A 17,526-nucleotide genomic window follows, 5' to 3' on the forward strand; every position below is an offset into this window, starting at 1 on the left:
GGCGGGTCACACATGATTCCAGCAGCATGGACAACCACACTCGAAAGTTGGCTCGCAGCGAATTGTGGTCATGCATATTGTGTCTTCACTGCAGTAGGCTTGCTGCTGATGCCAATACAAAGTTGACGAGACGGTCACTATTACATAATCGTGTCCCTTGGGTGAACAATTGCTTCTTGAGCCACCCTCGTTCTGGCATTCCAGTTATTTATCATGACGTAGAACAGAATCTAAGGTGCATTGCACTTGTACATAGAATTAGGCTACTGGAACCTATTTCAACCTCTTTGGGCCTGACTTGGGGTACACCCTGGATTGGTTATCAATCAGTCTCAGTTTACTGTACATGCACCCATTTATCTATGTACAATTAAGAGTCATTGGACCTCCACAAAAGAAAGTCCGAATTGGGACGCTAACAAAGATCTCTCAGGAAAAGGCAGGATTTAAAAAAATAAATAAATTGAAACAGATCAGTCGGCATCAGACTATGATCATCATCCGTTATGAAATTTGATAAACATATAATAACGTGTCAAATAGTATCGTGGAAAGATTAGTTCATTATGAACTTTGACCTGTTTAACCCAATTAATGTGACCGTGTCATACATATTTAAAAAGAAGAACACCACGCTGTTGGGGGTGGTTTAAGATCAAAGCGGAATGCTCAAGACGTACAGGGACATCAATTATATATGATGCAGGCAAACATTATCAAACCAGTGACAGCAATATATGATGAACTTAAACAAAGGCATTCCTCTGCCCTTCTGTTAATCGGCACTGACGGTTAATGAAGTTTTAATTTACACCTAATCAAATCTTGTAAGGCATGCTCATTTGCCTCAGACTGTTTGGAGAGACAGGGGCAAAACGGGCTCCTTTGAGACCGCCGCTGCACTCCCATCCATGTTCTTAAGTAGCGGCTTCTTCTTATTGCCATTAAAATGCGTATAGTCCTTACACATTTTTTAATGCTAAATTAGCTTTCTTACAAGGTTAGTTAAAAATGTGTTTGTATGGACAGATCCATGTAAATAAGATGAGAACATCAACTTAACCAAGTGACATTACATTACGTGTGTTTTCCATCATAATTTCTAGATACTTGATCAGCTCTTTTGGTGCCTCACTTGATATTGTTATCCTCATAAATATCACGTTGTGGATCACATGAGTTATATCTCTCAGGCCAAACGCCCTGACCACATATTTTCACATGTGTGAATTCGGTTTGGGTGGTGTGAAATCTACCACTTGTCACAGCAGCACCATCAGCTGTGCTCTTCATTCACAGACTATATGTATAATGCAGTCAAGCAACAGAAGAAAAAAAAAAGACTGAAGATTATAGTGAAGTTGAGTGCAGCAAGGTCAGATTCCAGTAAAGTCACCAGCCAAATGTGTTTAGCGAGGAATCTTTGAGAGGAGTGCTGGTGAAGAAGACAGCTTGTCGAATGGAATGAAATACTCCTACTTTTCATGGTCTTTGTTTGTTGTTTTTGGTTTTGACTTTAGTTTCATGTTTAGCCATGTTCCTCTGTGTGTGTCTCGTCATGCTTATTATGTCCACCTGTGTTTGTTTCACCGATCCCTTCTGTTGACCAATCAGCTGCCTCCAACCCTTTGCGTCTTGTCCAAGTGTTCCTCAATTGTGTCTCGTCAATTTGTTTGTATTTAGTTCGTTGGCTCCAGTCGTCCGTTCTTCAGTATGTTTCAGTTTTCGGAGTCATAGTTATTTTGCTATTGTTAATTTGATCTTTTTTTTTTTTTACTTTGATACTACTTATTTGACATCCTCTTTTAGTGGCAATGTTTCATGACTGACACACACTTGTCTGCCTAACTGAACATCTTACGTTGACTCAAACTCAAGCAGTGGCTCCTGACTGTTATCAAATCCGTTTTGATCAAACAACGGAAAAAAAAGAGGGTGCCAATATTTTATCACATGGGTACACCAAATACATGTTCATGCATTGTTGGTGTGTCTCACTATTGATTCCTAAGCCACCCTGGAACCATTTGGTATGTGGAGAATATTGAGCATAAAGCAGACAATTACTTGCTGTTGCATAATTTGTGCCTATTTTCACACAAAGTCATATAAATACAAGCTGCAATAATTTTAAGATGAGTACAGAGATGAAAACATTTAAACACATGTTCCAGATATTTTGTGTTACACATTTTAGAGGTGGATAGTTACACGCTCCCGATGCTACTCCAGCAACTACTTGCTAACATGCCCTTCGTCATCGTAATTGTATTGGAAGCAAGCTCAGTTCTCTGGAATAAAAAGCTCTAAGGCGCTTTGCTTGCTTAAAGATGGATCAACAGTCTCACTTTTAAAACCCTTGCTGAGCTCGTGTGTCTGCACATCTGTAGTGTGTGGAAGCACATCTGTAAGTGTATATAAATGTGCACGTATTTTTTTTTTCTTTGACCTCAACTACACGTGCGCTTGCAACCAGTCGTGCTGTTTGATTTAGCTGTGGTAGAATAGTGGTGAGCACAGCCCCATCACGGCTGAGGTTTGGGTTACCCTGTCGCCACAAAAAAATGTGAGGTAACACACACACAACACTCCACCCCCTCCCGACAACAAAAAAAAAAATGCTCATACACACAAACGCTTGCACGCACACACACGCACACACGCAAGTCTGCCTGTCTGTCTCCACCTTGTCTTGAGCCAGTCTCCAGGAGGCAGCTGGCCTGAATATCTGAGTGCTTTTAATGAATTGAAACTCTTTTGGGTGCAAGTGTTGGCTGATTAAATGCAAAAAGACTAATATTCCATGGTGGGTTGGGAGTCAAAAGAAAGATTGTCCTCAGAGAGGGAGAGATTGAAGAAGATGTCGAGAGAGGAGAGTGTGTTTGGCTCAAAGTGCAGTCTACCTCTTATCCTCCGCCCCCCTCCCTATACCTCTTGGGGAATAACCCTATTTAGAGCTGGAAGAGTACAGTCAAAGCTTTCGTAGGAGGAACGGAAGGGAGGGAGGAACATTTGCCGGTGGGTGGTGAAAGTGCTGCAAGAGGGGGGATTTTTGACTGGAGGATACAGTTTCATTTAGTTTGCAATGGAGACACAATAAGGAAGTCAGACCTCCAAGAAACACAATATTGCACATTTAACAGCCATTGAATAATTCATTTGTCAGGTTTTTTTCCCCCTGCTATTCTTTTAGTTATAATTACTGCATCAATAAGTTGAGAAGAAAAGAGTTATTTTTTTGTAGGAAAGCCTTGATTTACTGCCCCCCCCACACTTTTTTTTCCTGTTGAGGGTGGGCTGGATCCCAGCTGATGTGCGTTGAGAGTTTGTGTGTAACCCAAAGTAGTCACCAATCAGTCACAGGGCACATATCAAAAATGATTCACACTCACATTCTCAACTCTGAGCAATGCGGAATCTTCAATTAATCAAACACGAATGTCTTTAGAAAGTGGGTAAAAAAAACACGCAAGCATTGGGTGGACAAAGAACACCTAGAACCTCGAACCTCTTGACGTTGAGGTAGACAGGATAACAAAATGCTCCACTCAAGCCACCCTTGCCTCTTTCTTCATAATTCTAAAATATTTTCCATATTTCTACTGCCAATATGGAGGAGCAGTTCAGCCTTTCTCTTGGTGCACAAAGATTCACCAAAACCCTTTCAAGTAATTTAGGGGAAAACATTTTTTTCTTTAAGGAATGTACAGTGGAATCTCCAGTTACGAACAACCCTTTTTAATACGATTTCAAGTTACTGACATTTTTCTTTTTTTTTTTTTTTTATAGAAAATCTGCCTCTAATTACATATTTTTCTTTATGCAAACCATCTCAGCATAGATGCTCAAATGGATCAGTGCTGTGCTTCTCGTGCTATTTAACCATAATTTGCTCTGCGTGTTTCTCACCACAATGGTTGTGCTCTTTTTATTTTTACTCCTCATTAGACCTCAGAATGACTTATAGGTTACTGTTGGCTGGAAACGCCCTTAAGAACCCATAAATAACTTGATGTCTCCTCCACTGCTGCAAATAGTAATGGATGTAACAACTAGATTTTTGATTAACGTGGCAAAAATATTAAACGGTTTGGATAACATGTACAGTATTTATTGTATTGAAGTGGCTCTTAAATTTAAAAATAAATAAAAAAAAAAAAATAAAAAAAAGCACGTCTCCTCACTGCAGCAGCATGCTGTTGCAAGTGCAGCCGGAAGTTCCACCTTACAGTACTCACGCTTCTTCTAATGACAATTCTCCCAGCAATTGCCATGGCAGTTTTTTTGTCTTTATAATAAAGTATATGTTCACTTTTTTATGTAACTGTATTTATTTTCAACCACATACCAATAAATTTGGGCCTGGAACAGATTAATTGCATTTCTATTAATTTCAATGGGAAAAGTTACCTTGATTTACGAACACCTTTAGTTAAAAACATGGTCACGGAACAAATTAAGTTTGTAAGGTAAGGTCGGGTCTACCAATGGATTCATCTGCTTTATATGATTCGTGGGAAATTAACACGTGGTGGTGCATACATTTCTATTGGCAGCTCACAACAACACCCCTGGACATGTTCTTAGTTTTTTTAATTAATCAAGCATTGTGTTGTTTTTTTCTTCAATCCTTTTGCATGTAATGCTGAATGCTATGTTCACAACAACCATTTTGCGATTATAGCTTGGATATAAATCTCAAGATTTAAGTGAAAATTTATGCCACTAAGGAGTTGGCTCTGAGCAAAGCTTTATTTAATTAGCCTAACAGATACTATTTAACATTAATCACTTCCCCGTGTGTCTCAGAGCTTACGTGATGAAGGGGGAGGGCAGAGACCATGGAGGGCTGGGATACACTGCTAGTTCGACGCAGACATGTTAAGCTCATTTATAAAACACTTGAGATAGATAGGAAGAGAAAATGACATTTCACATGTCTGTCTCAGTCAGTTGTTGGACTCACTAATCTTAAAAGCTGTCAATTTGCAATCCAGCTCGGAGGGCAAGCTGCATGTTAACCACACTTGACGCATGTCATAGTGAGCAGAGTTAAGGTCCTGTATGTTTGTATGGAATACATGGTATCAGTCTTCTCATATGTTTCCATTAAAAAAATATTTGAACTTTTTTTTAAATTTTTTTTTTTAGGTTAAAACAATTTACAATAGTTTATACAAGCAATTAGTCAGGCAAAACTGTGTGTCAGTTGACAGCTGCATGCTATTGGTACTACTGGTGACATTATAAAATTTGACTAGTTAACATCTAGTGCTTCACGTGTTATACTAGAAGCTGCAGTTGCCAACATGTGTACAGCATCCATCCATCCAGCAGGACAACAATTCTTAATTTTCATAGACACCGTCAAAAAGATATTCATTTAACTATATATCCAAATTCTACAATTAGGTGTTTACAATGATTTGATTATTAAATTTAGCATTAGAGGGACACAATTCTTTAGATTATCTGTGTGATCCAGTTTAATTCCACACCTCTAAAAAATAAAATCATCATATTCAACATAGATAAATTAACACATTGTATTGAACTGGTGATACGGGTGTTGCGTAACATATTACTTCTTCTTATGTTGGTTTTAATAGTTTTTTTTAATCATTCTATTTGGCTTTTAGGAAAGTGCAACACAGTGGAGCAACTTACTTTGATAATGATGATCCTGCTACTGTGCAAATATTTTGCTCCAAACATCTTTACGACTCATAAAAGACCATGATATAGACAACGTCCAAAAGCTACTTTACCGATGGACAGATGGTGTGCATTAATAGTCATTAGTTGACTAAGTTAATTTTATGTGCTTGGCACCACTTCACCTTTTACCACTACCTTTGGGAGAGTTTTGCTGTTCCTCCAGTTTGTCTCTGATTCATAGCCCAAAGGTGCAGTTCACTACCCTGAAGTGTTTACTCACCACAGGCATTAAATATAACTGTCAATTAGTAGTGGAAGTCTGGTCTTCTAATGGGCTTGTTTGGACTATTGCAGAACTAGTGCACGTGTGCGTGCGCGCATGTGTGTATGTGCAGACGTGTGGCAATCACGTATGGAAGGATCTGTGTTTATATGTATATCTGAGAGCTTGCGTGTCAAAATGTGCACTGCTTATTCCTCTTGATCACCTGTTTAGTGAACATTTGACTTGACACTTTTATGAGAGGACAAGACCTCAAACTCATTTTTAAAGTCTTGGTTCTACTTTGATGTGCACTATTAAACACACCTGTAGCTGATTTTTTTCCCCCCTTTTTCTTGCCACTTGTTTTTGGACACGCTCGTCAACCCCTACATTAGCGCCACTTCTGCACATTAGTCACATATAAGGTGAAATATAAAAGATGGTGAACGACCAGCTAGCACGTCCCTCTCACAGTAAACTGTCTGGCCTACCTGACTGGAGTTTGTGTGTTCTCCCTGTATTTGTGTGGGTTTTCTCTCTATACTGTTTGCTTTCCACATTCCAAAAACATGCATGTTAGGTTAATTGAAAACGGTTTTAGGAGGTGAATGCTTCTTTGTCTATATGTGCCCTGTGATTGGCTGGTGTCTAGTTTCAAGTGTAGCGCTTGCCTGAAGTCACCTGGGGGTAGGCTCCTGCACTCCTAATGAGGAAAAGTGGTAAGGAAAATGGATGGATGGATGGATATTTGAGAGAATATGCAGTGTACCATAACACTGATCAACAAATTTGTATCCGATTTTTTTTTACTGGGAGATGCACGTAAACTTATGTAGAATTTTTTTTTTGCTCTGATTCCAAATCTCCCTTTGTTCTTCTTCAGCATATGCATAATATAATAATAATAATAATGATGATGATGATAATAATAATAATAATAATAATAATATAAATATAATAATAAATATAATAATATATTTATGAATGAATAGCTAGGTTCAGCAATATACTTTTCTGAAACAGCATAAAAATTACGGACACATGAACCCAATTCTGTATCAAATTTGCTGTTGACCAGTGTGAGTTTTCATACTTAGGATTTTCTTTCTTTATGAAAAATTGTTTTTATTTATATATAAACCTACATTACTACCATTTATTTGAAAACACATTACAATGTATGTCCTCCACCAGTGAAGAACATATATTAGCACATCAAGAGTTATGTTTCTATGCTGGTGATAAATGTCTTGAGTTGATTTATTTTGTATCATTTTCCTCTTTCGCCTTCAAATGCCGCCAACGGTGAAAAAATTGGGGTGAGATTAAAGATCAGGGAGGCTCCTCCACAGGACCACGCTAACCAGTCAACGTGTCTGGAGACTGCTGATCTTAACGATTGACACACTTGTAGAATGAGCTGCAGCTTGCTGACAGTAAACTGGAAAGTATACTATCTTCGTTCAGCATGGATAGAAAAATCACTTCTTGGAACAAGTCAGGACACTTTTTGGCAACAAGATTTTCATCAACAAAAAATGATCCCAGAATTTGTTTACACTATATTCTGGCATACAGCAGCAATTTAGCTGTACCCTGAATCTCCTTTGGACTCATCCATTGATTAACATTATTCCAATACGATAATTTACATTTTAATTTTACATTTTAGACATTTTAACCTGTCCATTAGTGAAGGACACACACGGAAATGTTTTTTCAAAGTAATATGCTACAACATGAAGTCAGAGGGGTTTGGTTACTGCTTTAAAATATACTTATTAATTCTACTTCTTTTTTTAACCTGCTGCTTTCTCTGCTTGGTCATGCATGGAGCCACTGTATGGATCTTCATTTTTGGAACAGTTTTTCAGTGCAACCGGGTAGATTGAACTCCCTCTGTGGTTGTTTCTGTTGTGGTACTAATTAAGAATGCTTTCACACAGAAAAAGGTTTGGGAGGGGAGAGACAGAGAAAAAAATGTGCAAAGCAAAAATTGACAAAAAAAAATGACAATTGCAAAATAACACATCTCCATCCATCCATTTTTATACTACTTCTCCTTATTAAGGTGTGCCTATCCCTAGGCTTCAGTGAACTTGGCATGCATGCATTTAGAAAGTGTTAGGAAACCCGAGTACCCAGGGAAAACCCTCACATACAAGGGGAGAACATGCAAACTCCACACAGGAAGCCCGGATTGAAACTCATGACCTTTGAACTGTTACACAGATGTGCTAACCATGTTTGTCACCATGTCCTTTTCACTTTTGCAAATTACTACACGTGGTGTGGCTATAGCGACATATCATTGCCTACCAAAAAATGTGTCATAAAATAATAAAATAATAAGTTTATAAAGTTGTCACCTTTAAGTGACCAAAGGGTTTTGTGTGAAAAAACTGTAAAAGTTCATAGAGTATTGTCTCATTGTGAGTGTCTCTGCTGTTGAAAATTGAATCTTAGGTTCCCTTAAATGTAAGTTTCTATGGCCGCAATTCAATATTCCTTCACGAGACCTTTGAAAATCGGAATAAAACATGTAATGTGTAATACTTGGTTGCTGTAATAATGCTTGTCGGCAGATTGGTACACAGGTGAGCATCAGAGATTAATGTCTTAAGCATTTTAGAGGAGAAAGGGTTGATGAGCGGATAAAAGGATACAAAGAGCTCATAAATTATCTGCATATATGAGCTGCTTATTTTATCAACGATAAGGGAAATGAGTCCACTTGTTCTCCAGTCTACTCTCGCATGAAGCCATGAGCACTCCGATAGCATCTATTTAGCTCTCAATGACAACTAGTCCTTAGTATGGATGAACACACTCTGTGGTAAGCAATATGAGAGCTTTATAACATTTGATATGCAAGGGTGCGATTCAAAGAATATTAAGATAAATAGTTCCCTTTCTCAAAAGCCAAGGTGAATCACTCTTACAATTTAGAGCCTTGGAAGTACACAAATTGTTCTCTTTTGCCCTGGACTTGAAGATCAATGTGGCCCGACTCAAGGTCAAGCTGGGCTCTTTGGCGAATAGTTTCTTAAAAAGGAAACAGAGGAGCCTCTGTGCAATTGTGACTAATTGTGACATAAATTCACAACAGACTTCACAGCTTGAGTTCTGTTATGTGCAATGAATGCCTTGCTCCCATTTTCACCTGCCACTGCTCCCAATCAAACACAGAGGCAGGGTGGGAGTCTCTTTTCATGTGTTCAAAGGCAACCGGTGGCTAGACTTTTCTTCATTTTTTCATACAGTAACAATAACTATCTTTATTGGGAACAAATGTTGACATTTGGAGGTGGCAGCAGTAGTTTAGAGAAAGGTAAGGGAGATGAAGGGAAAAAGGAGAATCCCTGTTTGCTCTATAAAGTGCCTCTGGTGTTATTTGACAACAGTATTGAGTCCCCGATGGAGCCCACCTGACAATAAAGCATGCATTTAAATAACACATCACATAATGAAAGCATTTGTGCCAAAGATGAGTCTAGCCACAGGCTTTTAAATCCATGTCTCTCATCAAAGTAAAGTCAACTGAAGGGTGCAGTAACAGGAGAACCAATATAGACTGTCTTGAAAATAAAAATAAATTCAATAAAATCCAGATTTGGCATTTTTTTCATCACCGAACTCAAATATTTGTAGAATGAAAGGAAGCGATAGAGTTTTTGGGCAGCACTCAATTCTCAAATTCAAAATAAAAGATTAGGCCTTAGACTACAGCAATGAACCTTGTGGCAATTGAGCTTGACTATATCACACACCAATAAGTAATAACACTACAAATAAGTTTTTTCTCCCAGTCCTAAAGTGTTTAATTAGCTGTGGCCTAGAGCAGGGCATTTTAAGCAGCCATGATGAGAAGCAGAGGAAAGCCTGTCCTATTAGAGCCCATCACACAGCCCATTGGAGCTGGCAGATGCTGAGATAGACTTTTATGGATCGCTCAGTGCCATGTAGCTATAATGAAGCAGGCAGGGCAGATCCACCCTGCATGAACCAGTCTAAAAAAGCTCCGGGGATAAGTCCCACCGGGGGCCCAAAATGCCTGACGTGTCCCACAGTGGCTGTATTAATCACACTTTCAAATGAATCTGCAATTGGGCAAAAGGAAAGTGAAATAGGAATACAAATAAAAGCATTTTGTGTGGGCTGATACATGGCTAGATAGATATGGTGCCACTGGGGTTCTTCAGGAGTTCAAGGATTGTTTGAAATAGCACTGATTATTTTGTAGAGCATTTTGGACTTTTTATATTGGTTGACACACCAAGAAACAGGCTCATGTCAGTGTTACCTCTTTTTAAATAATGTGTTTATGTGTAGATCCATTTGATTGCACTGATTATGTAAAGATTAGATGTTGCACTGCACGAGGTAAAGAAGATAGATAGATGTAGTGAGGGAAGACATGAGGGCCCTGGGTGTAGGAGTAGAGGATGCAGACGATGGAAAAGGATGATGCGCCGTTGCGACCCCTAATGGGACAAGCGGAAAGGAAGTTCCAGCATCTATTAAGATCCAAGCCATCACTGAAAATCACTGAAAAAAATTTACAATATATATATATATATATATATATATATATATACCACTTTGAGAATACTATGATATTGTTGATGGAGTTGAAACTATTGAACCATCAGAAAATTGTTGGTTCAGAACCACAAAGTACTTTCCTATATATGTTTTAGGGGGATGGGAGGGAGGGGGGAGAGAGCCATAGAGCGAGCGAGAGAGAGAGAGAGAGAGAGAGAGAGAGAGGGAATAAAACATAGACTCTTAAAAATATAGTTGGGAAAACAGTTTAATATTTTTTCTTTGAATAGCTGATACCACCAGTACAGTATTCCACCAGTGCTCATTTTCATTTCTATTTACATTAAAATATATAAATTATCAGGAGTAGGCCTAATCCTCATCATGAGATTGTGTTGCTCTTCCCAAATTCAAATAAAAACTGTTAATATATATTTACAGAAAAAACAGATGTCAGTTTCCGTTCTCTGTTTTTTTTTTGCAATACAACTTGCATAAATTATAGGCATAATTCCGCCATCATTTAAAAAAATAAATATCAAATGTAGGCTATTCCACTTTGAAGTCCTCACAGGTTCTCTTCTGGCTTGTCCTTTAATGCCCCCCACTCCCCCCCATCAAAAAAAATAGCCAAATTATATTTTCACACATAAATACTGTATACTGAAATAGCAAACCAAGAGGAACCTGAGAAATAAGGTGATAATCACATATATTGGGAAAACACAAACAGTGAGCAGTAGGTCAAATGATAAGTTATGCATAACATAAAGTGACACGCAAAGCAATAATATTTAAAACGTGTGTGCTGTCGAGTGGGGCAAAGGAAGCAGCTTCAAAAAATCCGGTTGTATGGTGGCCTTCAGAGAGGGAGAACACGTGTTTGAAACACGAAAAGGTGGTGACCGCACTGACTTTTAAACTCTAAGCAATTGTGACACCTACCTGCAGAAGATGGAAATAAAAATAAAAACTGTCTGCGAGACAATCTTCATTTCCACCCAAAATTACAGGATGCCGTAAATCCAAAATAAAATCCTCAAATCATACCATATAAATTATTCAGTGCATCTTCACTGATTAAGTTGGTATAAATTTGCATATATACGTGTGTTGGCTGAGATGAAAGCAATAAACCTAACACGAGAAATGCGCTTTCTGCAAGTTTGATAAGACTCACCTGTTGCTAGTGATCATATTAAGGCGAGGTTCGTTTTTTCTTTGTTGATTTGATTGATGACACAAGGAGCACACTGGCACATGTCCCCCCGGACCCGTGCCAAAGCATCCACCGAAAAAGATGTTTTTTTTCTGCGATATATTCGGTATGATTTGTTTACGGTATGTTTCTCAAATTAACTTCAAAATCAGATAGGCATATATTGTTTGCTCATTAAAAAGAAAAATAATCACGAAAAAAATAGTGATCTCATCAGTGAGAGAGTTTAAAAATAAAAAGTTGGTCTTCATTTAGAAATAAGTGAGCTGTTCCCTCCCAGCGCGCGCGCATGTGTGTGCGTGTTTTTGTTGTTGTTGCTGTTGCTTTAAAAAATACAATCTCAAGATGCCTCACTTGCGCCACATCTCACTTCTACGTGCCCTTCTTTGGCTCCAAATGTGCGGGTCTGTACTGCTGTTTTTGATGTTGCTCATTAACACCAACAGTCTGGTTTGAGTTTATTTTAAGCAGGGGGGAGTCGGGCCTGAGTTGTTTCGGCAGCGTGCCGGCCTCCGGAGCCTGATGGGAGCCGAGACCCTCGTTGGCTGCGGCGGCTGCAGCGGCTGCGGCGGCGGCGGCTGCAGCCAGGCTTACCCCGGATGAGTTGGAGTAGCGCAGGATGCTTTGGCCCTGCAGTGGGCTAAAGTTACCATAGTTTGTGTAATTGCTATAAAAGGGCGACGTGTAATAAATAGGTCTTCCGATGAGGGAGGGGGTCGCGTATAGAGAGGGTGAAGTGGCAGACGGGGAGGCCGTGGAGGGAGTCGGGGGAGTCAGAAGCCCCCCGCTGGTGGAAGAGGAGGAGGGGCAGTTTGGTTGCCCCAGTTGCTGCTTTGGGTCTGAGGTAGCAATCTCCGCCAGTGACCACAATTTGGGTTTGGGGTTCTGAGAAGCCCCAGTGGACGGTCTGCTTTCAAGACAGGACTTATTGGCAGTAATGGTGTTGCTCATGCCGAGGCTCCGAGCTAAATCCTCGCGTTGGAGATGTTGGAGGTGATGAAGGTGATGGTGCTGATGAGTGAAAACCGGCGCTTCGACTCCCATCAGAGGCGAGGTTGTGACCGATTTGGGGGAAAGCTGAAAGCGAGAGGCGTGGTTCTGCTGCTCCACGTCATCTTCGCATTTGTCCCGGGCTTGATCAGAACCCAAATCTCCCACACGACACACCACCTTCTCCACGTCTGATTCGGCAGAACACGAGTGGTCCGTTAGAGTGTCCACGTGCAAACTAATACCTGTGGATAAAATGATCAGAAATAGGAATGTCGTAAAATCAATAAAGGTGATTCCAGGCACTATTCACTTTAATCGATAAATGCCACGAGGGGATTAATTGTTACTTTTGTATATTTTTGTAGCTTTTTACATTCTTAAATAAATCAAATACCTCTCTATTTTCAGTATAGGGTATTTAAATGTTTAAGCTATTTATGACTACGGTATTTAACATTACATAAAATGTCCTAAATTAGTTGTCAGTCTTGCAGTCCATTCGTTTTAATGACTGTCAACATGTTAATTTTGCTTTTAAATGTCATCTTGAAATATCACACACTATTATCATTATAATAATAAATGATTCCAATTCAAATATATGATCTTTTGTGTTGAAATGACGCGTTTATATAATGTAATGTAGCCTATAGAAATTCTAAGGTTGTTCTAAAGATGTCGTCTAATTAATAATTAATTGGTCACTATATAAGTCACATTTTCGTTATTAAAATATATATATAGATGAATAATTCAGTCATTTTGTCATTATTTACCAAAATGGCATTGTGTTTTTTCTGAAATCGTTCGGTCGTTGCACGTCTTGCTCAGCCTACCTTCATCCTCGGCAGAAGCTTCGCTGTTGTCCAAGTTCTTTTCGGTTCGCTCCACATCCTTCCTCTCGCCGTCGCCATCCTCCTCATCCTCGTCCTCGCTCTTATTCCTGGGGGCCCATGTCATCTTGTTTTCCTTCTTCAGTCTCCTCCTGGCGTTGGCGAACCAAGTGGAGACCTGAGTCAGGGTCATTTTGGTGATAATGGCCAACATGATCTTCTCCCCTTTGGTCGGGTAAGGGTTCTTTCTGTGCTCTTGCAACCAGGCCTTTAGGGTGGCCGTGGCGTCCCGAGTGGCATTCTTGCGGTAAGCCGGGTCGTTGAGCTGGTAGGGGTACCCCGGACTCCCGTAGGGGTGATAACTTAACGCCCCGGCCATGCCCGTCGTGTGTGCGTCATATGGAGAGCTCTAGAAGTGGGAAAGCTTGAAGTAAACTCGGTGTGCGGTTTGTAGCCTTTATTTTTTAAACGAAACTCGATTACCAATATCTTATTTAATGTAAAAACGGGCGTAAAGCTGCAAACTGTTGATATTGTTTTATCAGATAATTACACGCTTTATCGGATAAATTATAATATCAATTTGCTGTGTTAATTAAACTTTGAATGATGTGCGAAAATATGTCACCAAATAAATAACTCGTGATGCTTTAAAAAATAGGTGAGTAAAGACATGTCATTTGAAATACTATAGCATGCTTGACATTTGTATAAACATAACATGAATTGTTGTAAAATAATTTCATTTGTTTTTCAGAAATCAATGTGCTCAATTTTTCATTTTATTTCAAATTAAATATTATAACTAAATATTTATTTGCTAATATCCCCTAAAATACAATCATGTCATAGTGGAAGCATTGGAAACAAATAATCTCTTTACCGCTCCTAAACACTTCGAGGAGGCAACACTTTAGTATTTCACTCTCCAGTATAATATATCAACGTTTCTCGTCCCAGTGTGATTTTAACGACTTTTAATAGCTGCCGAGTAGGAAAGTGCGTTTGCACACTTTGTATTAATTTCCTCTGACCCATAAATTCACTGCTGGGAGAGGAAAGCTTAAATGAATACCCTCGCTGGGTATTCAGTTTTACATAATTAGCTGCGCATCGACTGTTAAGCCATTACAACTCGCAACCCATGCTTTAAATTCCCATTTAAAATTAAGATGCCAGTGATTTGAATCTATAACAACACTATTACTAGCACTGAATAATATTCTTGAACTGATAAGTTCCGTTGTAATTATAGAGCGGAGAGTTAAGCAAAACAAATTAAAATAAAAACCTGCGCCAATGCGTACTTTGTGATTATTCGCATGCCTCTCTTGAAAATTCGTCTTACAATATCAAGATATTTTACCATGTATGATGGGAATCCTGTGGCAGGGTCCGTGGAGTATGACAGCGGACTGGAGAAGCCGGAGCTGGCCGAGGCGGAAAAAGCAGCCGATCCAGGGTACGGGCTGAATGCTGAGCCGGATGACGACCTCGCCAGATCTTCATTTCGCGGAGCAGCGAGAGCCGAGGCCCCATAAGCCGGACACGAATACAGAGCCAGAGAGCCCGGGGGCTGGTAGAGGTAACCCTGAGGATAGGACATGGGTGCGCGTGGGGGTAGACGGCCGATCCAAACGAGGAAGGACGGAAAAGGCGCACAAGGGGAAGGGGGGAATTGCGCACAGGGCGGGTAACAGCGGTCAAAACAATCGACTCAATAACCGGCGGTGCAAACAGTCACATCAGACAGTGAAAAAAAAAGTCCTCCTTCCAAAGCCCCCTTTGTGGCAAAACACCATAAGGTTTGTCAAAGAGCCCAATAGAGGCTGGGTGGCGTGCGTCTTGATCCCCTAGCGTCCGGTGTTTTTAGTACGCAGCGCTATGTGAGGAGTTGGAAGGGAAGGAGCGGATGGAGTTGGACACACACGCACACACACACACACGCAGACACGCACACTCGCACACAGTACGGCATTGGGGGGAACTGGAGCTGTCACTCGGGCTCATCTGAATATCCATCCCGCCCCCTTTCGCCTCGAAAAGAGTCTCGGAACAAAAAGTGCCCATTGCAAGAAGTCGGCTCCATCCAGCATGGTCCCTTCTTTTCCACGGAATTTACTTTTGGGTTTGTTACAAAAAGCCAGACAGACTGGCACGTTAATGCAAGCCATGTGATCCACGGTTAGGAATAGAAACTGTGGCCCTCAAACTTAATATTGATTAAAAAAAACTATATTATTATCAAAACCAATGTTTATTTTTTTAACATGGACGCGCTGCATTAACCACCAGACCGTAAAGCGGTGTCTGTATTAAAATTATTTGTTAAATTGAGAAGTTCTATTCGACAGGATTCAAAGTAATCCATCCACATTCATCTTAATTGTCACTACAAGTGAGAGAACGTGCACGTGAGTGAGAGAGTGGTGGCGTTGCGGAGGCGGAGAAGCTATAAAATGAAAACTTACAGCTGGTCGAACATCGACACGTCCAGTGTGTGCGCCTCTATGGAGTAGTGTGCAATGCGGCCTGTGGGAGGCGTCCCTGCATGGCTCCTCGATTAGTTCCATATTTTCAGTCTCATGTCCTTTCAGTGTTTTACTATATCAGCAATAATGCATTTATTAGCAGGTGTGTTAACGCCCTTTGATAAGTTGCTTTCATAATCCAAAATAATTAAAAAAAAAGTCCCAATGAAATGTTTTTGCGCACTGTTGAGTACGCGTTTATTCGCGCGTGCGCGCGCTTGTTCGTGCCCGCGTTTAAGTCCGTGTGCTCTGAAGTTGTCTACACGCAAAACAGACATTTGCTCGTCCTTTATTATTGTGATTAAAGGCATTATGACCTCTGTGGGAGACAATGGCATTCTTTGAAACCCGAGGCTCTGACAGCAGTCAAGGTGGCAACTAACTAATGAAGAGAGTGGCCGAGCAGTCTCCCTCATCAGTATTCATCCATCAGGTGCTTGTCCCCCCAGTGCATTGTGGACTAGCAGTCTTGTAAACAGCAAACAGCCGTTATTTAAATATATGCAGTACAGTTTGCCTGCTGGCAACGATGACAAGAAACTCTCGAACACAAGCTTCTGCTTCACAAAACAAAACAAAAAAAATACACAATTTTACCAGTGAAATCATTAAATGGTATTCACACACAAGACATGTTTAATCGTATGCACAAAGGATAAAAACAAGGATGGTACAGTGTAAATATGAGTAATTTCTGTCTACATTAATGCACTAGTCGGCAGTACTATTTGTAGCACTCAAAGGTAATGTTTATAAGGACAAAATATACATTTAGGACTACAAAACCGCTGACAAGCCACTTTACCCCAAAGTTGACGACTATACGATGAAAATGATTTTTAAAAGAACATACTAAAAACTCAGATGCTGATTAACCATGTTGGATCATTTTTTGGTGTAGTCTTCTCATAAAGAAATAAGGATTTATAGTATTTAAAACAAACAGAGCAATGCAGTATTTATTTAACTCATACATGAGGGTGAAATACAGCTCGTGACACACCATCTTGTAAAATATCTGCAGTCAGATTATATCAGGATCACATTGTCCGAACGATATCATGCAAATTATATAATAAAATATGACATTTGTTTCAAGATCAGTTTTTTGTGCTTTAGATATTTACGATAGGATGATATATCGATGAGACTAATAGAATACACCTTAATATCGGCCTACTCAACAGCCCTCAATAGAGACATGTGAATACTGTGACCAAATAGGACAGAAAAACAAAAACAAAGCAGCATAATCGTTTTGTATTTGATAGATAATACACTTTCAGACAGATTGAATTCCAAATATTCCATAATCGGGATAAGATATGGGGGTCAAGGAGTACTGTTCAGTCCGCACCAGGGGGCACTGTCTCCTCTATTCATAGACGACAGGCCAAACATCAGCGTGTCGTGGACAGGAGTGTGAATTTGAGTGCACGGAGATGAGTCTGTGTGCGCACGTGTGCGTGTGAGAGTGCGTGT

The 17,526-nt window shown here is 39.9% G+C and overlaps 1 protein-coding gene across 1 annotated transcript; it reads right to left on the reverse strand.

Moving 5' to 3' along the window:
• Window positions 1-10,718: 10,718 nt before the first annotated feature.
• On the reverse strand, window positions 10,719-15,407 carry irx2a (iroquois homeobox 2a). Its single transcript, XM_088306762.1, has 3 exons — window positions 14,880-15,407; window positions 13,517-13,922; window positions 10,719-12,922 (listed from the first exon to the last, which is right to left on the reverse strand). Exons 1-3 carry the CDS (start codon window positions 15,117-15,119, stop codon window positions 12,060-12,062), a joined length of 1,509 nt encoding a protein of 502 aa, XP_088162888.1. The 5' UTR covers window positions 15,120-15,407; the 3' UTR covers window positions 10,719-12,059.
• Between the last annotated feature and the right edge of the window lie 2,119 nt (window positions 15,408-17,526).

The sequence above is a fragment of the Idiotropiscis lumnitzeri genome, chromosome 10 (assembly GCF_059441095.1).
Source record: "Idiotropiscis lumnitzeri isolate Australia: NSW breed Sydney's pygmy pipehorse chromosome 10, RoL_Ilum_1.0, whole genome shotgun sequence".
Taxonomy (NCBI): domain Eukaryota; kingdom Metazoa; phylum Chordata; class Actinopteri; order Syngnathiformes; family Syngnathidae; genus Idiotropiscis; species Idiotropiscis lumnitzeri.